The following is a 25795-nucleotide window of genomic DNA, read 5'->3' as shown; positions in this document are numbered from 1 at the left end:
TACTATTTAATACGCACAGTATATAGTTAGTTATGTGTGTGTGTGTGTGTGTGTGTGTGTGTATGTGTGTGTGTGTGTGTGTGTGTGTGTGTATGTGTGTGTGTGTGTGTATACACAGGTGTATATGTGCACAGGCATATTCTTTATTTTGAAAACCCTACTCCTGCAAGGGTAGTAGGTTTAGGTGTAATTACAACATCTCATTGACCAGGAGAGAGTGTAAGTTGCGTATAAAATCATCTACTTATAATAAGTTAATAGCAGGATCACAGCTTAGTTCCATTAGTAAATGTCCCTTGGTACATATTCTGTAATTGCTTTAATTGGTCTCTCTCCTAGCTCCCCTGAGCAGAAAATGCCACTGAAAGGCTGCCATAATACATGGAAAATATAACTCAGTCCATGCTTCTAATAGAGCAGGTGTCTCCCCCAGTCTGTTTTAGTAATTGAGTTTCACTGAGAAATTTCAGCTTTATACAGCCTAGGATGATAAATTTTGGGGTTTTCTATTGAATTGTACCTGTCTGTGGATTCTGATTTGGCCCTAATGACCACCTCTTAGTGGTAGCCGGGGAGTAATGAATACATTCTTATTGATGGCTTATGTATACGTATATATATATGTACATATATGTACATATATATGTATGTATGTGTACATATATAGAGAGAGCATATGCTCTTTCTATATATATAGCATTGCTATATATATAAGCATATATCTACAAGCATATGCTTGCTAGAGACAACCTTACTTAAATTAATTATAAAGAAAAAGTTTAATACAAGCATCTGCTGATAACATTGAAATACCACAGGAGAACAAAATTATTTCTGTGACTGATTTGGTAAGAAAGGATGGAAATTAATTTCAAAAACCCTGGGCTCCATACATATACTTTGTTGGTCCTGTCAGGAGGTTTTTGCCTTGCAGGAGCTGTCTCCAGCTGCTACTTTGTTCTCCTATTTGCTGGTCCAGTAGATAGTGAGTCAGGTTTTCTTTTGGCAGGGGAGTTTGCAGCGGTGTTAATCGGTAACAGTCATTGTTCTCTTAGGGATGTGGAGGTGGCACATGAATTGCTGGTTTCTTCAAGAGAACAGTGGAAGCACTGTTCATGAATAGGAACTTCTCACAAATACAGAAAGGAGTATATTCCCCAATAAATATTTGTCCAGCTGTGTAGATTTCCCTGTTTTCTTTGCCTGCAAGTGCACTAATTGATTATCACACCAAAAAGACATTTTGAGCTGTTAGTGCTGTGAGGATTTTGAGTCCGTGTATTAACAACATGATTAATCTATGGTTAATTTGTGTTGCATGTTCTAAATTTCTGGTGTTCTGGACATGTTAGATCACCAAAAGCCCAAGCACTGTGTGTGCTAACATGGGGACTGGACTGGGTCTGCTAGGTAGGATGAACCACAAGCAAAGTGATTTGTGGTATAAAGGGATTTTGAGAAGGATTTTTTGTCATTGATTAGCTGGAAGAAGAACTCAAAGATGTGGAGAAACTTGTTTTGGATCTCGTTTTTGTTACTAGATAAGTTGAGATAACTTTCCTTGACCCACAGGTTCATGAGCCTTCAAATGCTGATAGTTTTTGACCTCTGTTACTGTAAGCTGCAGCTGTTTGCTTCTGTTGTGGTTTAACCCCAGCTGGTAGTGAGGAAGTACCATGCAGCTGCTCACTGACTTCCCTCCCTGCCCCCCACTGGGATGGGGAGGAGAATCAGAAAAAAGCTAAAACCGATAGGTTGAGATTAAAAGAGTTTAATAACTGAAATAAAGTAAAACAATAAGAATAAGTAATAATAGTAATGAAAAGCAATATCTCAGATATTTTCAGATATTAAATATGGGGCCAACATACATCTGTGCTCTGGGATTGTTCAGTACAACGTGTCCCACAGGAGTCTTCGACAAGTTCTTTGACAGCCAAAAATCTATGGTATATCTGTGTAAATTCCCAAAGTGAGTATTCTTAAGAGTATTCTTATTCAATAGTATCTCACCTTAATTCAAAGTATTGTCAGAACCTGAAATTGCACTTTGGATACAGATCTGTGCAACACAAGAATATTCCATGAACTTAGGTCCTGTGATGATCTGAAACTTGGATCTTCTGTAGTGTGACTAAGTAGTGTCCCACATGTTTGGAAAACTTTGTTGAGAATGTAGCCTTGCAATAATATGTGACATACTTCAAGCTGCTTTTTTTCTTTTTTTACTTTATGGCAGAAAATCTTTCTTTTTGAGCCAAGTCCCTAGCTGTCAGTAGGAGAGCATGAGGCTGAAGGACACTGGCTCTCAGTACAATTTTTTTTTCCATTGCAAGGAATTCCATTTGTCTGTTGTTGTGAGAGCATGATCAGCACAGAGCAGCAATTTGAGGAGTTACAAGCTGGGACATTTTGGAGACCCAAGAGTGCCAGCTGGGCCTGAGGAGCAGAGTGATCCCTGGTTGTGTTTTCCTGAAAGCGCTTGGACAAGTTCCATGTTGAGAGCAAGATGGACAAAATTCATACATCCAAGAGCAGTCGTTGGGGCACTTTTTAAGTGTGCTCTCCAGTTGTGTTTAATTACACCTCTAGCTGGGTAAAATTTCCCACAAGTTTTAAAAGTCCCTGGCCCGTACCTGGACTCATGCAGCTTAAGGTATGTGATACTGTTTCAGACTTCCTACTATTTGTCTTTTAATCCTTAAAATAATCCTTCTCTTTTAATCCTTCAAACAAACATATTTTCAAAAGCCTTTTTTTTGTTTGTTTATAGTCAGCTGCTAAAGTATTTTGGCATCTTTGCCTTCTTGCATCAGCTATTGAGGGGGCAGGAGCTGAGAAACAAATGCTAGCCCAGCATGTCCAATGATGAGTTCTGAATGATCACTGCTTTTCCACTAAACTCTTGTCTTTGTAGAATGAATGTAATTTCTGCAGTCAGTGTAAAGTTCCAATTGGGGGAGAGGAGTAATTTTTGGGGAAGTTTCTTAAAAAATCATATGGTACATGTTTGGGAGGTTTAGCAGAATATTATTCAAATAATAAAACCAGGGCCTCAGGGGTTTACTATTTCAACACATATGTGCTGGTGAGACAGATATCTCAGATGAGAATTGTCAGCTGTAGATGGTAGAAGAATTATCTGAAAAACCTTTCTGCAGCTGCTGAGGACAGAGCTGAGGTTAGTCAGCCTGCAAGCCGTGCTTGTTTCTGTGTGTGTTCCAAATTGTCCAAATGCTTCCCCACCACTAGGATGCTTTGGAAGGCTCGGTGCTTATCCTGCACTGTTCTGGGCTGTGCAGAAAGATGATAGGGTGCAGAGCTGTTCTCTTGTTTAGTCCCCTTTGCCCTGGGGAATCTCTCTGAGGCCCCTACATGTTTCCCTGCTTTAGTTCAGCTTCCTCTAGCTGTTTGTCTGCCATGAGTTCCACTCTGGCTCTTCCCTTTCGGGAGTGCTGACCACTGGGAAGGACTGGGGGACATTCTTGGCACACAGGGGTCTCTGAAGAGCTTGCAGGCTGGGTCTGGTGCAGATTTATGTTTGAGACAGTTTCAGAAGATGTTCCAGAAACGCTTTTAATCACAGACTTGGTCATCACATGTGTTACCCTGATCCATTCCAAAGGCTCATCCAGTTGTTCTCCCCAAGTTCTAATACAAAAAAGTCTCTCTGCATGAGACATTTCCTGCTGTGCCGGGCTGTGTGTCTGTGCCACACTCCCTGTACTAGTTAGGCATCATTGCACCTAGCAGGCTTATCTCCCTCAGGCTGGACACAGCTTTGCTTCATTGCCATTTGCAAAGGTGTTGGCTATATGCTGAAACATTAGTCTTGCCTTAAAAAAATGCTTAAATTATTGCCCCTCATTGATGATGTTATATTTAACTACTTTACAGCAAAGTAGCACTGGTCTGCACTGTCAGCAAGGCCCTATCAATACAAGTCATTCAAGCTTATACTTTCAAGCCCATGGAGCTAATCTGGTGTATTACAGCCATGGATCTGGCTCATTTTTCACATGCTGTGACCACCACTGAACATATTGATAGAAACCTTTGCTTTGCCACAGTTTCCTTGTGACCTTGAAAAAGAGATTTTAGAACTTTCTTATGTTTAAAATTATGAGTATGAAAATCTCTCTTGCCTCTCTTGCCATGTTTTTTTCTTGCTTGAATGTGAATTACAGCAGAACAAGTTTTATTATACAGTAGTGCATTGTATAATGATTAAGGTCTCAGCTGGAGCATTAAATATTACTATTCTACATAATTTTTATTTAGGCAATTGTTCTTGCTCTTCAATTGCCTTCCATGCTGCTCCTCTGTTTATGTGTGTGTGCATAGGTGCTTCATTTCATATTGCAGAGGCAGGTAATACTAAATTTCATAGAAATTTGAGTGTGTGTGTCTGTGTGTGTGGCACCCGAACAAAGAATCAACAACAGAAGTTATGTGCATTATCTAAGACCAATCTATTTATTTAACAGATGTTGGGAGAGAGGAAAGTAGTCTTTCTTCAGAGTGGCACTTTTAATTGTGACTCCAATATATTCTTAATTTACAAAGCCTTGGTAGAATTTTATCGACTTGATATATTCTTGCCAAATGAAAGTTTCAAATGCATATGGAAATTATCATAACAAGCACCAGTGTGTGTTCCTATTTTAAATTGATCAGGTTTCGAATGATCTTAGCCATATATAACATTTCTTCTTAGTGAAGATATTTTCATGGTGTGAGTTTGAGAAGCCAGTTTATTCTATTCTCCCATCTTCCCAAGCTCTTTAAAAGAAACACCTTCCCTCTATTTGTCCTGGGTCTTATTTGGCTGAATGTGTAGATTTGTTCTAATTGTGGCATCTCATGTGGTCTTTGGAAAGATCAGCACTGCCCATGCTGCACCAGGGGTCTGCAGAAGGACAGGCTGCTTTACCCACGTGGTGCTGGGGCTCTGACTGATCATATATTTTGATTTCTTATGTGCATTCAATATATATCAAAATAACCTTGAAATATCTCTATTAGAAGTATCTCTATTAGAAGATGACAGGTGTCTGTTTGTCCCCGCCTTGAAAGTTCACAGGCTGCTATTAATTCTCTGAAAGGTGCTTTGGAGTCTGCTTGGCCTGTGATTTCTGCAAGTACCATTATTCTAAAAGCATGAATTAGGGAACATCCAAATAAATATATCTATAATATACTAAAAGCATAGGTTGTAAGTGCCCAAGTGCCCATAATTATTCACTGTGTCTCATGGTTTCATTATTTTTGGGAAAGGAGATTTGATTCTTCCTCAATTCACTGAACTACTTTGGAGTTAATAGTTTATATGAGTGTGTGCACAGGTGCATGAAGACAGCAGTTTCCAGCAATATGACATCAGAGTTTTGGGTTGGAATTGCATATGTAACTTTTTTTTTTCTTAAAACCTGTAGAGAATCTTTAGGTTTTGGATGGTTTAGAAAATTCTATCAAATGCAGAGGGAAAAAATGAGCAAACATGTGGATGGTCAGCAGCATTCCATGCCTAAATTAGCAGCTCAATCTGTGTAATAACTATAGGGCAAAAAGTCACACAGCAAGGGACCCCCACAACTGTGAAGCAACACAGCATATTGGATGGAGAAAAATAAACCATTTAAACTTTATTAAGGTATTCAGTATGCTACATATTGGGTAAATCCTTAAAAGAAAAGGTTACTGATTGAAAACAAATTATATTAAGAAGCTCTGCATTACCCCAGTGCTCTCAATTTAAGTCAATGACTAGCTTGTATTAGAAACATGGAAATTTTCAAAAACCTGAACCTGTCATTAAAAAAAAAAAAAAAACCACCAAAAAAACAAGAAGCAATTATTTTTCTAGATTTCTGCTGGGATCTTAATAAGGCTCTTTGATTTCTGCTGGGAAAAAAAAATGCCCCTCTGAGAGATGCAAACTTATAGCAGCTGTTCAAAAGCACCAAAGTGGTTGCAGTGTTTTTGATCTGCCTCTGCCTTGAATATACCTTAGAATGTTAAGGATAGACAAGATGGTAGGACCAGCTCTTTTATCCATGTTCTGCAGGAGTTCAGGAGATACATGGGTGAATTCATGCAACATGCACTTCTATAATTAAAGCAGTAGCATTCATGAGGAGAAAACAAATCCCTCACCAGGGTGTGGAATTCCTGAAGTGAATGTGCAGCTGGGAATACTTGTGGTGCCTGTCTGAGAGAATGTGATGCTGTGCACCTTTCTGCTCAGGTCTGCTGTCTCTGCTTGAACAGGCAGCATGAAGTGGTGCTGCTGCACAGCAGATGGGATCCTGCAGCTGTCCAGAAATCAGGAGGAGTTTAGGGCAAGAAAGGAAACAAGGTAAATCTGACTGGAGCAGAAGGAGATAGAAAGACTAGAGGTGAAGACAGAAAGGTACATGGAATGAGAACTGGGAGATCTTTGCTTACCATAATTGTAGCAACTTTAAACTTTGTTAAAAGCTAAGAAAATTGCTTACAGATTGTACTTATCTGTACATGGCAGGTGAGGGACTTAGTACGAAAAGTAGCGTGCTAAGGGAATGCTGGGGACTGCAGCACATAAAGATTGGCAGTGGGGTGCATTTGAGAAAACTTGTTTAGATGTGATGTGCTCATGCCATGATAGCTGAAGGAAGAGAAAGTGCTTTTAAGTTTCATTTATATTGCATGACCTCTTTTGAAATATTTTTAGTGCCTTGGGCCTGATTTCCTTAACATGGAGTCTTGCACATTTCTGCATGGGAACCTTGCAGATTCTTTCATTTCCTTACTTTCTTATTTTTCCACTATTTTTTGTTATCATTCCCTATTACTCTCTACTACAGTATGGCTAAGTTGCTCTGTTCTCCTAAGTCTATATGCTTAAATGCCCTCTACAGTCTTCCTACAATCCTTTCACACAGCTCACATATGGAAATTGAACACAGAGCAGGACTGTACCTCAAGGGGGAAAAGTAAATGTGGCGAGGGTTGAATCTTTTATTAAAATCTTTCTCTAAACTCTAAGCAAATGAATAAGAAACAAAGCCATAAGTGTTCTGTCTGTGATGGAGTCAAATGTGGTCAAATATGGCTACGTAGGCTGGCTCTCACCTTTAGACATTTTTTCTCACTTTTTAACAGCCTGGAAGTGGAATCTGTCTTTTAACCAGAAACCTGTGTTAGAAATGATCTTTTAAAAGCAATGTCATCTGCAGGAAGAACCCATAACAGATTAGTTATTGGGGGAAAATAAGTGACTGAGTGCTGCTTTTAGGAGTTCCACTTTGAACAGAAGTGAGAACTAATGAGGGGAAGTACCAAAAAGCAAAGTTTTTCTTCCTATCTTCCATTATAGCTGCCATTTTATCCTATTTTAAGAGTTTACAGCTGTATTCAGTCATTACTTGACAACATGATTATTTTATTTTTATTATTAAGAACAAATATGCCATAATTAGCTGAAATATCAGTCTCATAATTACAGGTATAGAGATGTTTTATTTGATAAGACTTTGTGCCCAGAGGAAAAAAATTACATAATGTGCCAAGAAGGCTTAAAATCTGAAATCTAAATGTATCCATCCGATTATTTAACCATGATGAGGATATTTTTACTTAGTTTCAGTATCCCTTGACAGTTCTGGTGTTTGCAGCACTAGCCAAAGATTAAGATGTATTTAACCAAGGTTTTTATTGCTGGCATTTTGTAGAGATTTTTGAAGGAGATCTGTTTGTGTGATTCCCTCATGGAATCTCGTGTTTGCTACTGTATTATTTTGCTTTGCTGCTAGATGTTTTTACCTGGAGCAGTGTTCCTAATAGAGTAGAAATTAGCTTAAGGAAACAGACTCCTTGATGTATTCTATTCCTTGTTGTAATGTGCCTGCAATGATACATATTTTGTATGGAAGTTTCCATTCCCAAGTGTTTTAGTCTATTTTGAAGCATTCACATGGTCTTATTCACAGTGTTGTGGTCAAGATTTCCTGTAAAAACTTGTGGAATTTTGGTTTTGGTTTTTGGCTTGGTGACTTTTGGTGACTTTTCTCCTGTTCTGACCAATTTTCTTTCCTCTCTTGAAAGCCCATTCACAGCTTTTGTTCCACAAAGATTCCTTACAGAATTCATTTTTATAGATGTTAATACATGGATTTCAATTGCACATGCATAAATTATATATACACTTGGAATACAGAATCAGAAAATAAATTACTAATGCAGTAATGGTTGCAGACTTTAAAAGTACATATAGTGCTATTAATGGTTATGGTATCAAGTGCAAAGGGGGTAATTGCAAATTAAACCCTAGAGCAAGACAGGAATGAACATCACCTTGCAAAAGGGAATGAATTAGAAGATCTGCTGGTTTCTTCCACTTGGGCTGATATCCCCCTTTGCTAGGACATCAGTTCTTCTGCAGGAAGCATCTCCTTTCCACGTCTCTTAATCTCACGTTTTGCAGCATTCCCATCTATTCTGTAATTAAGAGCTTCTCATTTTAATTTAGTTTTGTCTTCTAGGGAGGTTCTTGAAAATAAAAACTTCTACTCGGCACAAACTTCTCAAGTCTTCTTGACACTTATGATGTGTATGCAGCAGGTGAGCAGTGATCATTTTTATCACCAGAGAATAGAACAATATCCCCAAAACAGATTGAGTAGCTATCACTGTAATTATACACCAAGTCTTTAATTGTTGGTTGTAGGACATTATGGAATAATAACTTCATTTGAAAAGTAAAATCTAATTTTTAGTTTTACCACTTTTGTATTATTTTATTACTCTTTTTCTAGTGCACTAATCTGAGTTTCAAAAAAATCAGTTCAGAATGCCTTGGGAATAATTTACAGTTTCATAATGCTTTGGTTTTGCCTAGGAAAAAACAAACATAGCTTTCAGATAAACATAAAAGCACCAGCTGTTTTCCTCCAGAACTTTTATTTCCATAATAATTGCCTTTGGAGGTAATTTTACAAGAAGAAGCATATAATATGTGGAAATATTTAAGAATAGGTTTACAATAATTCTATTACTGTAAATACAAAGACTGGTTTTCATGCCTTGGTAACTGCAGAGGTCTTACATGTTAGGGAAAAAAAAGGAAAAGAAAGTTCTAGGAAGCAGCCCAGCTTCCCACTGCCAACTTGGCCATCTTGGGGGCCATTTCTGGAATCCAGTTTTATTTTTTTCAGAGTTTTCTGGGCTATTAATTTAATGAAAGTCCTGATCCGATTTCTTATTTTTCCCTGAGCATCTTTGCAGGAGCTTGATGGCTACTTCTGCGAACAGGAGTCCCAGTAATACTGGTAGTGCTTGCCTCCTCTTGGGCTTAGTGCCTCGACTTAGTGGTTGAGCATTTAAATTGTTCAGTCCCTCACTGGGAATATCTTGTCTCTCCTTAGAAGAGCAGACGTCTTTGCAATCTGCATTATATGAATTTTTTACTTCTTAGATTGTGAGTTTGCATTGGCTAAAACCAGAGGGCTCTACGTGAACCCTGGTGTTATTTGAAGGTGTCTGTATCCTGCTGTGTGACAGGGATTAGCTGTTGAATCTGCCTAGCCAAAATAGCCTACCCAGTGATGTTAGTGTTGGTGGCTGAATATGCAGACTTGATGCGTTGATACCCCTTAACAAGTCCATGGGAATGTTGAAGGGAGTTTTGAGCTTATCATCCTCACTCTGTGTTTCTTTCACTGTCCAGGAAGCCAGAGATCTGTCTGCTCCAAGGGGGTTTTGCTCTCTGCTGGGCTCTGCCCAATTTCTCACACCTGTGTAATAGGAAGAGCCTGTGCTAACAACATCATGGGAAAAGAGCACTGCACTACCAAATGGTGTTCTTGGCTTTGCAGCACGTGGAAAAATAAATGCTGTTTAAGACTGTAAAAGTGAAGAAGTTGGGTGATGTTACATGGAAGATTTTTTTTTGGGTAATGTGTGTCCTTTTATGTGTGCCCCTGTGAGTGACATAAAATTTCTGTGCTGCTGCACTTTTCTTGGATGAAAGATTTGTATAACCCACAGAGGCAATCCTTACATTTAACAAAAATGGTTCTCGTATCTTTCATGATTCATGTCTCTCACTTCAAACATCTGTCTTTCCATCTCAACAAAAAAATTATTCCTTAAAATAATTTTGCCAGTCACCCTGCCTGCTTTCTTCCTTTTTCCTTCCTGCTTGAAATCACGCTGATTTGGTTTCTTCCAACACCAGTGGCTTCCTAATCTCTTGCTTTTGCAATGAATCACCCTTCCATCTTCTGGTTTCCCACTATTCCTACTCCAAAGCATCCCTGTTAGCTAGTTTTTGATTCCTGAGTTGTGTAAGAGTGATGCAAATGGAAATAAGAGGAAATTAACTTCAGGTAGTGATGGATTTTCATGTTACAACTTAATATATTTAGATTTTCATAATACCTGGTTGTATTTCTTAGAAGCTGGCTTTAGATATGGACCTGAGAGGAGTGTGTGAATTCTCCTCAGGAATGGTATCTCAAATTTTCAGCTCTGACTTGTTGACAGTTTCTAATCGACAGAATAACTGATATTTGACACACCCCTTCCTATCCTATTTCTTCCATCCAAATGATGTTGTTTTAGCATCTCACTCAGTTTTCTGTACAAGACCTTGACAAGATAAGGGAGTGATGCAAGGTGGGCCATGTGAGAAACAGGGCTGAAATGTGAGGAGGATGCTTGTGTGCTGGTGCAGGGCTCAACTGCAGACCAGACTAGTGAACAGCTGGGGCAGCACCTGTCTGCAGGATGTTCAAGGACTTGGCCCCAGAGGTGCCTCTTCCTTTCCCTCTGTATATGGAGTCCGTGGGTGGCTGGCTTAGACCAGATCCCTCGTTTTTAGGTGACAAACTGGGTGCCTATCCCTAGAAATGTGTCTGGCCAGAAGCAGTGTGCTGGAACAGGGATTGATGCCAGACTTTTCCCAGACTGCATCCTGGCCTGCCATGGGAGCAGGGCTGCTCAGGGAACACTGCTTGGGGTACCAGGGGCAGGAAAAGCATGCTTTCACAGAGGCATTTTTCTGTGATTTTATATGCAGCTTCCTCCACAGGTACAAAATGCAGTCTTTCCAAAGCAAGCTGTGTCAGGGCTATGTTTCATAACCACCAGGGGAAAATCATTAAAGGGGATGAAAAGCTGGAAGTATTGATTGAGTAGCATAGAGCGCAGAGCTCTTTTGCTCCTAAAAATACTGTGGTTTTTCTCAATTGTGGAGTAACTTAGGTGCATCTTAAAGCTAGCTGATAAGGAATCTTTTCCTTAGGAAACTTAGCTACTCTTTTTTTTTTTTTTTTTACAGGTATATTCACATAGTAATAGTATGACATTAAAATGATTAGCAATTACAACTGTATATTTTGTAAATTTTCACACCTATGGAATGAATATATTAAGACTGTGACTCAACAGGTTCTTCATTTTCCTGTTCTGGTTCCCCTGTATTACACCTGTTTTTCACAATGACAGCTTTTTATTTCAGTCAGTGAAGCTAACAATGTACAGCAAAGGATGTTGTTAGAATGAATTGTATTATAAAACGATGCATGACATGCTGACAGGTGCAGTTCATTCTTTGTCACAGATCCCTGGCACTTATATTCCAGTAAGAAGGGGTACTATTTTTCTGATTTTAGGAGGAAGATTACTGGAAACATTCTAAATGAGAAAGGTAGAAGAGGGAAAGAACGTGATCAGTCTTCAGTATATATTGAAGAATATTCTTTGTGGAAGTGTTTGGATTTTTTAAATGTTTTAAATAAAAGTTGTGCTGGTACTGGTCTTGGCTAGATACTTACCTTTTGTAACTCAAAGGAAATGGATAAAATAAGCACAAAATCACAGATACAATCAAGAAAATGCCACAAGGGCCAAAGTATTCAAGTACAAAGCTGAGCAGTTCAGATGTGACAGACCACTTATTTCTGTTACTGCAGAAACTTTATTGCCTTTAAGAGTCTTAACCTCTGTTTCCTTTTTCTGCAGCTGTCAGCTTTGCTTACAGCTGCTGTGTATGAGAGCATTACACAGGTGTCTGAGATCCCAAACTGCAGCTCCTTCAGTGATGACACATTTTTCTCGTTGGTGTGTATCACTTCAGCAGCAAATTACCTAGAGAGAGGCATGTTAGAGACATCTGCACACCTACAACCAGAACAAATTTACTCTAGTGAAGAATGGATAGAAATCTGTCTGTTTATGCAAGCCCCTAAGATCATAATTTAAAAAATAAAAACCCAAAGGATCAGTAATGATAGCACAAAATAGGAAATAACAAGAAGTCAAACCAAGTCTTTATAAAATACCTAAACTTGCAAGGGGACTATGTAATTGGGAGAGTTGTCACTGTCTGCTGTGACAATCTATCAGGACTTGAGTGATACTACATTTAGGATTTTTGTATAAATCATTCTCAATAAGAAAGATAACCTCTGGTTTAACTGTATTCAGTGTCTATCTTTGTATTCAGTGTCTGTTCTAAAATGTGGTGAAAAAATGGTTGATGCTTGACTGATGATATTTTATTGGTTCAACTGACTAATTCCTTGTACTAGTAGGTAGCTGCTGGCCATCCTCACATATTGTATTCTCAATACCCAGTGATTTATAGTGACTGGAAAAATACACTGATTTAGATTCTGCTTCATTGGTAAAGCAGAATTATTCTGTATTTTGATACCACTTTAGCTTTTGATTTAGTTGAAATCTTTAGGGATTTTCCCAAAATAATTCTCTAAATCTTATCCTTCATTAGTATCCTGCATTTAGCCTGTGTTTCAGGACATATAAAATCCTGACTGTATGTGCATTTTTGCCTAAATTGCTGACCACTTCTCAGCGACCTAACTAGTCTAACTGATAGACACCACCGCCCACCAGTCCTGAAGTGTTTTGGCTAATCAAAATGTGCTTTTAGTTACAGTGTTTGCAGCAAATCTCTGAGGCCTGTATCATGTGCTTCTGGAAGAGCATAATCTTTTTAAACTTGCATAACAGTTTTTAAGACAACTCGTTGAGAATCTTTCGACAAAGGCATTTCACATGGCTTGTTTAATCTGAAGAGTAAGCTGATGTTTCCCAGCACAAAGAAGATGTCTTAGTGCTGAGCAGATCTTTCACCAGGCCCTCAGTTATCCTGCCAAGCCCAGCAGGGTCACTGGGATGAATAAACAGCTTAAGAAAGGGAAGGATTAGCCCCGTTAACCTCAACAGCAGGGCTTTTAAACTCCCATGCTACAAGGGCTGGGCACAGGCATTTTACTCCACTGCAGCCCACAGACTGCCCCATCACTGCTGCCAGTCCTTGCAATGTCTGGCAATGCTTCTGCAGCTTCTGTAGCAGTGGGAAAAATTAGCAATTACTCAATTTGTTTTCTTAGACATGAATGCCCTCTCTGGGCTTCAGAAGTAATTTCCAAGTAGCCAGTGCTACTCCCACACACTCCCTGGGCTCCACTCCATTGCAAGCATCTCTGCAGAATGCTGCACTGCAGCTTGTGTCCCAGACCAAACCATCCTCCTCTCTTCCAGGCTGACTTTAGCCCGGGCTGGTTCACAGTCCAGTCTGGGTGGTGCAGGGGGAAGCAGCGAGAGAGCTAAGGGAGTGCAGGCATGCCTGGGCCCAGCAGGCAGGGACAATGGTAAGCAGGGTAAAGAGCACCAGCCCCCAGGAGTTCCTGTTTCTCCCACAGCATTCTCCTGGAAAAATTAGCTGCTCATGGCTTGGACTGGTTCACTTGGTAAAAAAACAGCTGGATGACCAGACCCAGTGAGTAGTGGTGAATGGAGCTGCATCCAGCTGGCAGCTGGTCATTGCTGGTGTTCCCAGGGCTCAGCACTGGGGCCACACCTTGAATCCTGTGTCCAGTTCTGGGTCCCTCACTAGAAGGACATTGATGTGCTGGAGCATCAGAGAGGAGCAGTGGAGCTGATGTAGGGAATGCAAGTCCCATGAAGACTGGCTGAGGGAACTGGGGTTGTTTAGCCTGGGGAAAAGGAAGCCTAAGGGGAGACCTTATTGCTCTCTAAAACTACCTGGAAGGAGGTTGCAGCCAGGTGCAGGTCACTTCTCCCAAGTAACAAGTGACAGGATGAGACAAAGTGGCCTCAAGTTGTGTCAGGGGAGATTTAGACTGGATGTTTGAAAAACATTCTTTATAGAAAGGGTGGTCAGGCTGCCCAGGGAAACAGTAGAGTCACCATGCCTGAAAGCATTCATCAGGTATGTGGATTCTTGGGGACATGGTTTAGTGGTAGACTTGGTAGTGCTTTGTTAACATATGGACCCAATGAGCTTAGAAATCTTTTCCAACATAAATGTTTCTGTGATTCTTTTTTCTCTCGGGTATCTGACATGATTTTTCTCCATACATTCAAACCTGATGTTTTTAATTTCTCAATCATCTGCGTTGTGACAGACCTGTAAGCTGAGCCTAAAATCGATATGCAGCTTGCTGGCTTCTAAGTGTTTATATAATTTTCTGTGAGATACCCACAACGTTCAGCTGATGTCTAATTGATGCTGTTCCTGGGTGGAATATAATGTCCTTTTACAAGTAATGAAATAATTTTAAGTAGCCTGTTCAGGTCTTTCCGTATGTTCTCTATAAAGGAAGTTGTTTGATGCAGTATATTTTTATGGCAGTCAAACCTTATGTTTAATTTGGCCCTTCTATGCTTCAAGGCTTTCTATTTGGCTCATATGGTATTGGATTGTGTGGAGTTCAATGCTTCTTTGCTTCTTTGTATTCAGTACACAAAAAGCTGAAGTGCTGCTCACTGGATACCCCTGAAAATCTAAGGAGACAGCAGCAGTGGCAGGTTAGGCAGAATGTTCCCTTCCTGCAAGCCATTTCTATCTATGCAAAACTGTGCAGCCCTTTTTGGTACTGGTACAATTGGCATTGTCAGTGGTTTTGGTAGTATTTGACATTGTCATTCCAGGGATCACCACCAAGTTCAAGGTGATGGAGAATCAGAGCTGGGAAGAAGCAGTGGTGAAAAGGATCAGTCCAGTGGTTGTGGTGGCATTGTTTCATGTTCATTGGGTCTTTTTGGACACTATTGAAATTTCTAGAATTGGAGCAGAGTAAAATGTTCATCAATAGTGCTGTCACATGTGATAAATGAAATAGTGAAATAATGGAACATGGCCATAAACAGAGCTTGTGAGTCTCATCAGCAGAACATTAAAACCCAACTCTTAAATAGATTATAACTGGTTTATCTTCTGGATTAAAGCACATACACACACACAAGCACACGTAGGCTACAGCAAGTGCCAGAGCTTTGGTACCCACTTTGTCACAGCAGTGCCACTGATAACATGGTCATCCTGTTTAGTTACAGAAGAGCTTCCTTGAACTCTCTTCTATCTGTCCACTCACAGCAGACATTTCTGTACACATCCTTCTAAATAAGTTGGAAAAATGTTATTTTAAATAATTTCTCCTAATCTGTTGTTTCCTTATGCATCTAACAAAAAATGGCCGTAACAGAAGGAGGGGTTCTATTACTCTTAAAATCACCAAAGCTTTCTCTAGCATGAAAAAAATTATGCTTTCATAGAGGGTTGCATATTGCACCCACTGCTTTTTTGTTACTTCCCATAGCAGGTAGGAAAGATCACAAAATGGATATACTTTTATTTTGCTTTTCCTTGTCATACATGTATATACACACATTTGCAGGAAGTCTGTTAGGATATCTGCCATGGTTCTCTGGCTATTCTCTGGCTGCCAGTATCCTAAAGCATTGATAAGCTATGGAATTAGTGCATGATTTTTCAGAGTCTCAAATTGCTTTTAAACTTGGATTCACCTGAATCCTTCTTTTGTTGAAAGCTCTCTTTTGGGCTTGGTTCAGTTGTGTCCAGAGGTACTGAAGCAAGTTAAAGATTTTGATGGATTGGGAGAAGTCAGAATCATGACAGTGACAGGGGTGATGAACTTATTTTTGTGAGAGAATGAGAGTCTGCTGTAATCCTGGTCACAGACTCCTTTTGCCAGCTGCTTTTTGTGCTTTATCTTCTGAGCTGACATTTCACAGGAGACAGATGTATTATATATATACGCACACATCCACATGAGAGGGAAACAAAATCAAGTCAGGGAGATACAGACTCCTTAGAAGAGATTAAAGATTGGAAGGACACAAAGTAGGCACCGATACCATCTCTGGGGAAAGTGATTAGACTTGAGAGGGATGAGGGAGGTAATGCCTGTGTCTCAGTAATCTTTCTGTTGCGGACCTACGTGGCACAGCAGCCTTATTTTGATATCTCACCATGCCACATTAGCACATTTCAAAACTCATCTCAAATAGCTAAGCAGGTGAGAAGGGACTTTGTGCTTCTGTGCACTGTGAGGCAGGCACAGCCAGCATCTGCCTGTGGTTTGGTCCTCAGTTGTCCTAGCTCCTCAGTGTAACTTCCAGAACATCCTTGGCTTTGTATTGTGGCATCAGAGGCCATCTACAGCAGTAGACAGCTTGAAATGCAGGTAGGTGGTTGTCTACATTTACCTTAGTCTCCCTGGTATCTGCAATGGAGAAAATCTCAAAATGTCAGAAAGAAGAAAGATCTGAGAGGTGAGAGGGAAGGCTTTGCTTTCTCCAGCATGTTCCTGAAACTACTGGGAAACAAAAACACTTCTGTACATAGAAGACTGTCAAGTAGCATTTCTGGACAGCGAAACTTTCACGTAACACAGGCAGCAGCAGATTTTACTTGAGTGGAACAGTACCTTTGTTTCTGTAAGATTTCTATCTGATGTAAAATTTGTAAGTGTAATGAAAACATCAGCTCAACTTTTTGATCAGTAATCACAGCAGAAAGGCAAATGTCAGAAAGTAGGAGGAAAATAGGAAACAAAACAGTGAATATCACTGTGCTACTGTACAGGTCCATGGTGTTTGTACAATTTGTGTGCAGTACACAGGCCTGATCCTCACAGCCCCAAAAAGAGGCAGCAGAACTGGGGAAGGTGTGGGGAGGTCAGCAGGGACAGTGATGGTGCAGAGCTGGCCTCTTCAACCTGCAGGTGAGGTAATGGGATAGAAGGGAAGCATGATACAGGTCAATAAGATCATGAACAGCATGACAGAAATGGAGATGGTTGTTACCACCTCTTCTGCTAGAGGATTTTGAAATACCAAGTTGAGGTAGTGGGTGGGCAACAAAAGAAAATGGTTCTACCCTGTGCACAGTATCTGTGGACCTCCTTACAACCAAATTCTGTTTATCAGAATTTGGTTCAGCAGGATATTGGAGAGCTTAATCATAAAGTAACCTTTTAACTCCATCCATTAACTCCACTAACACAGCAAGGAGGAGCCATTAACCAAATATCCAGTGCAGACAGTGCTGGAAGCTGGATATGTGTGCTTTCTCTGTCCCTGTTACCTCCCCATGCATCTCCTTCTGCCTCCTGCTGGTGCAGGTGGACCTCTGATCTCACTCAGTCCTGTTCGTTCTTGTATATTGTCATGGTTCTCAACATTACAGGGCAAAGTGTAGGACCTCTCTTCCCATGTTGGAACTGTCTCCATGAAAAAAGAAAAAAAGACTAAATAAAACCAAGGGGGTAAGCCAAATACTGATGTTATATAATTTACAAAGTGCTCTAATACGACATGAATGATTCCAGAATGAATGATGCCAGTAATGAATGCCAGAAAACTGTCAGAGTTTGCTGTCAGGTGCCTTGGAAGTGGCCTGTTTGACTGCTGCAAGGAGCTATTAGAGAGGCAGTTGTGAGAAAGTTTAGTACAAACCAGAGCCCAAAGCAGTCTTACATCAAAGTGTTGCATTACAGTGAGGTTGTCACTGTAGTTTTAATTAGCAAAAATCTGCTGTGACTTATTCTCCAGGCAAGCACATTAACTTTCAGTTGAACAGATTTCTTTGTCCATGATTCGGTTTAACACATGATGAAAACGGTTGATTAAATTGTGATTTACCAAATTGCTGTATCTCATATTTTGTAACTGATTGGAACATGTGCCCATACAAAAGCAAGGACAGGAGGAAGAGGAAACAGGAATAGCTCTGTGACATACAGCTGTGGTTTTGTGGACAGAGGGGAGGAGTAGTTTCAGAGAGGCACTTCTGAGGTTGTCAAGGTTACAGGTACTTCTGTAGGTGAGTGGCTGGGGCATTCTCTGCTGAGAACTGGCATCAGCTGTTTCCATCTGAGATAAAAAATTTGGATTTTAATTAGATTATTGCCTTTGTCAACACTGAAGCATAGCATGTAAGTAGTTGGAAACTTTCCACAGGACCAGTGGAATTATTTTTTAAAATTACAATAGCAGGATTTACCCCAATAATATTTTGAAACTTTATTAGTTTTTAAGTGTTTCCAAGATGAGGATCTCTTTACAATCACTCAATGAATTAACCACACAGATCTGTCTTCTTAGTTCTTTAGATCCCAGTAAAAATGTTTCTTTGGAAGCTAGGATTCACTGTTTCAGATGCAGGGAAGCCAAGACCTGCATGCCAGTCTGGTGCTCAGTGTGAGAACTGAGGATTTGCACTGAACTTGCTGCTTTGAGACATCGCTGCAATGGCAGCAACAGTGCCTTAGCCCTGGGAAAGAAATCTGTGCTGATACCAGCATGGTATGGCTCGAGTGGAGTCTGACAGCACCAGTTGTATACTTTAGGAAAACAAACAACGTCGTGGTAGATTTCAAGCTGTGCTCAGAATTGATACAATATGTCATAATGAATTTTCTGCCAGATTTAAGAGTGATATGGCAAGATCTTCATCTGCTGTGAGGAAGTGCAGCACCACTGACTGCCTTAGTGCTATATAAGTGTACGCAGCTGGGGATGGAGCCAGGAGGTTTATATTGCAGAGCAAACAAGCCAGCGCTGCACTGAGCATCTGCCAGGTGCTGAACTTGTGCAGAGTAGTGGTGTAGCCAAAAAGGAGCTCAAAAAGCAGGAAGCCTCCTTTGTAGACCAAGAAGAACAAATTCACTGCTCCTGCAGCAGCAGCATCTAGTGAGAAATACCTCCACTGCTGTGGGGTTGAAACAGCCCCAATTTACTTGGAAATGCTTTTCATGTGCTAAGTCAGGTAATTTTGCAAATTTAAAAACTCAAAAACAGCTTACCTTTTGAAAATTTTGCTAAATCAATGTGAACTGCCCAGTTTTAAGTAAAGCAGTAGTTTTAGCAAGTGCCTTGCCATTGGGGCAGCTTGTCCACTCTGAATGTGAAGGATCTCCCTCTTCAAAGGAAGACTGAGAAAAGGCATTCAAGCTTTTAAAACTAGCATTTGTGTGCCTACTGCACCTCCAGGCCTTCCCATTGTCAGTTCAACATCTTCTATTCCTCAGTTTCCCTACTGTCCTTTTAGACAGATAGAGAATCCTTAGTGGCTTCATCACTGCTATCCCTTCAAGTGAACTTGATCTTTGTGGGTCTCTTCCATCTTAGACTATTCTGTGATTGTGTGACAGGCAGGGAAGGGCTGCTGGAGGCACAGGAGCAGCCAGAGCAGCCCTTCAGCAAGGGTCCCACCAGTGCTGTTCCGTGTATACCCCATCACTGCAGGTGGGTCTGATCAGTGCAGCCGAGTAAGTCTGTGTCTGCTCCTCAGAGGAAGAGGAAAGGGATGAGCATTCCCTGCTTGGTGGGAAGGTAGCCACAGGACACCAAGAACCAGGACAAGCTCATACAGCTTCAAAATTGAATGAGGGTTTGGGGTGAAGCTCAGAGTTATTTTCCATAGAAGTCTGAGACTTTGGAGAAATAATAAAAGAAGAGTTGTGAAATTATTTTCCCTTGTTTGGACACTATATTGCACTGACATTTATGTGCATGATGTTGCAGTAATCCAGTCAGTTCAGCCTGTTCATTCATGACCTTTTCTGTAACATTACCCACAATGTTGTGTGCAATATTGCAGAGAAAAAGGTGAGGGCAAGGATGCCAGCTGACTGCTGATATCAGATTTGCACTTAAAGTAATGATGGGTGCAAATGCAGAACCAGAAAAAGGGCAATTTTCTAAGGAAGAGTTCCATGGTACTAAAACAACATTTGTTGCTGCCATTTATTTTTTTCAAGTCCCTTTCTCAGGTAGATGATTATTGCTTTTCTGTAGATTTACCAAAGCAATGACTTACCCCCATATAAAATAGTTTACTAGTTGAGGTCTAACTTGTTCAGTCTTTACATTAAATAACTTTCTGGTCTAAAAAGGACTCATCACACATGACCTTAAAGTGTTGCTAATTGTGACTGTAGGCATTTACATTCTGAATCCAAGTGAATTATATTAGATGTGGTGCACCATTTTTACTTTATTCCCCAGTTGTTTTTATAACTAAGTACAACCTATAACATTTGCTTTTCCAGAATAAAATAAATCCTGTACAAGGGATTGACATCACTTTTTTTCCTATGGTGCCTTTTAAGCAGTGTTTAAATTTCAAGTGGTCTTGTAGGTTTCATACAAATTCTCCATGGAAAGTAGATTCTGCTTTTAATACTTTAACTCTTTATATCATATAGCTTTGTAAATTATGCAAAACATTCAGGTATCTTTATGTAATGTGTAGGTGAATTTATTTTTGGATTAAACTTTATTAGTTGCAAGAAGAATACGGTATTTTAGAGAAACAGAATTATACAGATCAGCATTCAAATATTTTAAACAAAGTTCCAACAAGGACAACATGGTTAATTCTGCTTTACTTTTGTTGAAACCCAGGACCCCTCCCAGCATGTAGTGGGGACCCAGGAGCATTTCTTCCACCCCAAAAGTCCTCCCTACAGTGTTTCCAGCTCAGTAATACTTCACATGTACAGATAGAGGGACTGAAAACACAGAAGTATCACAGTAACATTAGGATAGTAAAGCAGGTGATTTTAGATGAGATATGCTGTATTTTGCTACAGTTTCTGTATCCAAATGGGCAGGAAGTTACCCCAAATTGAAGCCACGTTATAGCTAATTGTCAACAGTCAGTTCCATATCTAGAATAGGCTGCCCAGAGAAGTGATGGAAGTGTTCAAAAGGTATGTGGATGTGGCACCAGGGTACATGGTTTAGTGGGGAGCACAGTGATGCTGGGTTAACAGCTGGACTCAGTGACCTTAGAGGTGTTTTCCAAGCTTAATGATTCTTTGAAAAAAGTTTGTGATCCTATGAAAACAAAGTATGGGCTTAAATATTCAGAGCATTAAGAAGGAGTACAGCTTGGGGAAGCATATTTCTGCAGGTCTTGCAGGTCTCTTACAAGAGGAAGGAGGCCAGTTTGGCATCTAGTTGTCAGGCTGTTGTGTGCACACGAAGACATAACCTGTTTCAATGAGTTAACTGTTAAAACTGATTTGTGAACTATTAGGCTTGTGCTTTGAAATGCACAGCCCAGGAGGTGGGCTACATTTCTGTAGAAGAAGAAGAAGCCTCTTTGGTGCAGGTCTTGGAGTAAGCCTTCAGCAATGGAAGACTGAGCCCATCTGGGATATATTTACTGGTATGGCAACCAGGCTGGCAGTCAGTAAGTGTTTTGTACATCCATAGCCTTCAAGAATTTCAGCAGTATCAGATCAGTGTATCCTGGCCCCTCCTACAAATCCTGCCCTGATGTCAGTGGTGCCAAAGTGCTATGAAGTGGCCAGGCTGTGCCTGAGCAGCTGCTGTGTGTGCTCATTAAATGGAAGAGCTGGTTCCACTGTGGGCATGACAGTGGATAGATACATGGCTGGAGAGTTTAATGCTGCTTTGCAAGAGCATATGGATTTTCACAGCAGAAATAGACTTTTTTTTGACAGAAATATAGATAATACAGCCTTCTGCTTTTTGAGAGAACCAGATTGGTCTTCTGAACAGTCTGTTGGTGGCTTTTTCTCCTGCCTCATCCTTGGAAATGAAGTTATTTCAGTGTACTATGAAAAGAGGTGTTTGGAGACTTACTGACTTACATAAAATGGAATATTTCATTTTATACATGTAAAGTGTCCTCATTCAGAAGAGGCTGAAGCTATTCCACTCTGCTGGAAATAGACTATTTTCTCATGAAAGGGAAGATAAACTAATTTGATACTGTGATTACTACAGAAACTAAAATGCTTGCTTCCAGTGGGAAAAAATAACAAAATATATAAGCAGCTTAGTTAGCTTACAGTAGCACTGTTGAATTATCAACAGCTGGCATTTTCTGTCTCTTCAGTCTGTGTTCATCTGCACCATCAGGGTGTGCCCAGGCTTCTGGCACAGCTGCATGTTGCACAGGAAGGTTTTATTGCACTTTCCTGCGCAGGGGGCAGGGACAGTCCTCACCAGAAACATCCAGCCACTTTGGCGGGTGGGCTCCTTGTGTTCTTTGCTGTTTTTATGCCTTGTGAGTGATGCCCATGTTTGTTTAATGCACCCAGTGTTACTCACTTTACTGTATGTTTTCTGTGCCCAGGTCTAGGACCGTGCTAGGCTGGATTGCAGTGTGCTGTTGGTGTCACATAATGCTCTCTCTCCTTCTTTCAGGCCCAAACTGCTTTGCAGAAACCCTTGTCATTCCAGCAGGCCGGGAGGTGAAAACTGATGAATGCACTATATGTCACTGTACTTACGAAGAAGGCACTTGGAGGATTGAACGGCAAGCGATGTGCACTAGACATGAATGCAAGCAAATATAGGAGATCTACAAATCTACAGACTTTTTGTGGTTTTTATAAAATATCCCACAGCAGTGAGCACCCGAGATGACCCAGGGAAATTTGAATGAGAAGATTCTGGCGAGGAGCAAGGAATAAAATACTGATATTTTGTTTTTCAGAGTAACATAATACTGCAAGGCAAAGAAGTGCATATATTTAAAACATTTGGACATAAGAATACCTGTCTTAAATGTGTTATTTTCACAGTGAGTACACTTAAATACACTATAAAATATTCTATGTATTTCTATAATACCATTATAGAGCTTAAAAATAAATGTTTTATATAGACAATATGGATTGAAGTACTGTAGCATTGCCTCTCCTCTTGTATACATGCGCCATGGCTAAAACTATGCATTTCTGTTCCAGTTTCACTATATGAAGATTTTCTTGTGTGTTTTTTGGTTTTGTTTTGGGTTTGGAGTTTTTTCCTGTTGCTTATTTTGATTTTGTTGGGACAGGCAAGAGATAGCACATGACAAAACTGACATTCTCAGTTTTGGAAAAAAGAGGAGAAGAACAGGTTTTCAGAGAGCATGTGTTCATTTATGAACATAAATGGGCTGTAATGTAGAGGTGAGTCAGCTCCATATCTTAGTTTTACTTGTGCTCCTGTCTCCTAATCCACTGCCAAGATAACTTGGAGCAGTGGGTAATGTGAAACTGGTCTCTCATAGCTGCTGCTAAAAATTTATTCATATGAATTCAGTTCTTAATATTAATTTCAGACATAAAATTTATCAGCAGGACAGATATTGCTGTGACATAATATGGCACGCCAAGCTGATGGAAGTGATGGTAAGTAACCACAGGGCATCACTGATGTGATGCATAATGGATATGGAGAAGTGCAACTTGGAAGGACTACAACAGCCAAAAACATGCCTTCACTGATGTGCCTCCACATTGCTAAGTTGTGGGCAGGAGAGCTGGTTAGTAGTGACACCATTCCCTAGCCCTGCTCTTGCCACCTTTTTGGAACCTGGTTTAACATGTTTGGCAGAGTGTACAGAATCTATACACATTCTGTATTAAAGTGGAAGGTTTAACACTCTGTAGTTGAATCCACGAGAGGATTTCTAGCACATACTGACTGCATGGGGGGTGAATTACATCTCCCTGCTTCAGCCACCAACAGCCTTTGCTTAATCATTTCAGTTTTAGTTTAGTTTGTCACCAAATCCAACAATATGTCTGCTGTGGATACCTGTTAAGGCAGTAACTCAAGAAATACGGATTTATTTTTAAGCTTTTGCTGGAGGGAAGATTTAATGAATAAATGTCTGAAACCAGAAGATTATTGTTTAAATTCCCACTTTATCTTTGCTAATTTCTCCTATGGTGTAACTTGGTTACCACATTTGCATTCATACAAAGTATGACTTTCTGCTACTTCTGAACTGTTGCCAGAGACTTCAGTGGATCCCAGTTATCACCTCATTTCATTATTTTGATCATATTTCTATCACCGTGAGTTATTTGGGAGTAAAGGATTGTATGGTTTGTGTAAAACTTCTGACAAAGTATACTGATCCATTTCATAAGAATCAGTAGTCATATGACAGAGAGCTAGCTCCTAAGCCAGTCAGACCCAAGCCTCATGGCTATTGGGCTTCTGCTTACTGAAATCAAGTGTCAGCACAGCTCTGAGAGAGTTCCATGAGTGCCAGTGGTCTTCAGTGTATGACTTCTCAAGACAAGTGGAAGTACCCATGTAGGAAGCAGCCATGAAACTTAAGCAGAGAAGGTGAACGTGCAACTCAGCGTGGGATTGCCAAGGCTGCTTGGTGACTCTAAGAGATGCATGTGTTTCCAGTAAACTGTGAGAAACTCAAAGTTTGTGTCTTTCAATGTATGGCCATAATGAGTAAGTTTTTGGAATTCTCACCTCAGACTGGTCACACTTTGCTGCTTCACTGAAGGTTCTCGTTAAGCCTTGTATCATTTCCAAGGCACATTTCAGTTCTTTTAGGCAGTTCTGTTTGCTGAAGTGGTGAGTACAAAGTTAAAGAATTAGTTTCTAGTGTGCAATATTTTCTATTGCACATTTTTTCAAAAATATTTTTCTGTCTTTCAGTACTACTACCAATATATTAATGTCATTTTAACTGCAGTAATAGGATGGTCCTTTCAGTTGCATGTGTTTGTCTTGACATCCAGCACTGTGAGTGGTTTCTTGAAGGGATTGTATTTTGAATTATATTTTTTTTTTGTTTGTTTGTTTTTTGAGGAGCAAATTTCACATATTTTTAGATTTTTTTTTCTTTTTATGGAGTGATGTAAAAGTTGTACTGAGTTTTTGACCTTCTTAATGCTTAGATCACTGGCCACATCCAGTTTTAACCTGTAGTATTACCACAAGAGATCTCTTTGGTTATCCCTGAGATTGGGAAATGGGCTGAGCGACTCTTTCAAGGCAGATCTCACCAGTCTTGCCCATCTGCCACACACTGTGCTGTAGGATAACCCCAGTAGAGAGCTAAGCACCACAAAGCCACTCACGCCCCACCTGCCCACCCAGGTGGAATGGTGGAAAATAAAGGAAGAGTAAAAGCAGAAGAACTCATGGGTCAAGGTGAAAATAACTCAATAAAGAGAGAAAGGAGAGAAGAAAGAAGCAACAAAAAAAGCATGGCAATTGCAATCACTCAGCACCTCCGATGGGCAGGCCAGTGGCCTGAGCAAAAGATAGCCAACTTTACCTCAACCTCACTCTCCTTGTTTTACTGCTGAGCAGAGCACTATATGGCATGGAACATCTCTTTGGTTACTTAGTTCAGGTCACCTGCTGGTTGTGAGCCCTCCCAAGCTCTTGTGCTTCTACTCGCAGGGGACGAGTGAGATGCAGAGAAGACCTTGGTACTGTGCACATCCTGTTCAGCAATAGCCAAAACACTCATGTGTTTCAGCATTGCTTTGGTCACAAGCCTAAACCACAGCACCCTACTGCCTGTTATGGAGATTAACTCCATCCCAGCATGTGGTGATTCCACCAGCAACCCCACAGAGGCACAGAGGCAAACACACCAAAAGATCCCAAAACCCAGTGACTGCACCAAGCAGCCATGTGGGCCTTTGGCAAAAGAGTTGGGGAGCTGAGA

General features: G+C 40.3%; 1 protein-coding gene across 1 annotated transcript in view; it reads left to right on the top strand.

Moving 5' to 3' along the window:
* The window catches only part of VWC2 (von Willebrand factor C domain containing 2), a 54001-nt gene extending 31016 nt beyond the window's left edge, over positions 1 to 22985 (top strand). The window contains exon 4 of the mRNA XM_021546859.3: positions 22519 to 22985. Coding sequence (XP_021402534.1) covers positions 22519 to 22670 — 152 coding nt within the window. The 3' untranslated portion in view covers positions 22671 to 22985. The remainder of the gene's footprint in view (positions 1 to 22518) is intronic.
* Positions 22986 to 25795: the final 2810 nt, after the last annotated feature.

This window comes from Lonchura striata, chromosome 1 (genome assembly GCF_046129695.1).
Source record: "Lonchura striata isolate bLonStr1 chromosome 1, bLonStr1.mat, whole genome shotgun sequence".
NCBI lineage: Eukaryota > Metazoa > Chordata > Aves > Passeriformes > Estrildidae > Lonchura > Lonchura striata.
This window is presented reverse-complemented; position numbering and strand designations above follow the sequence as displayed.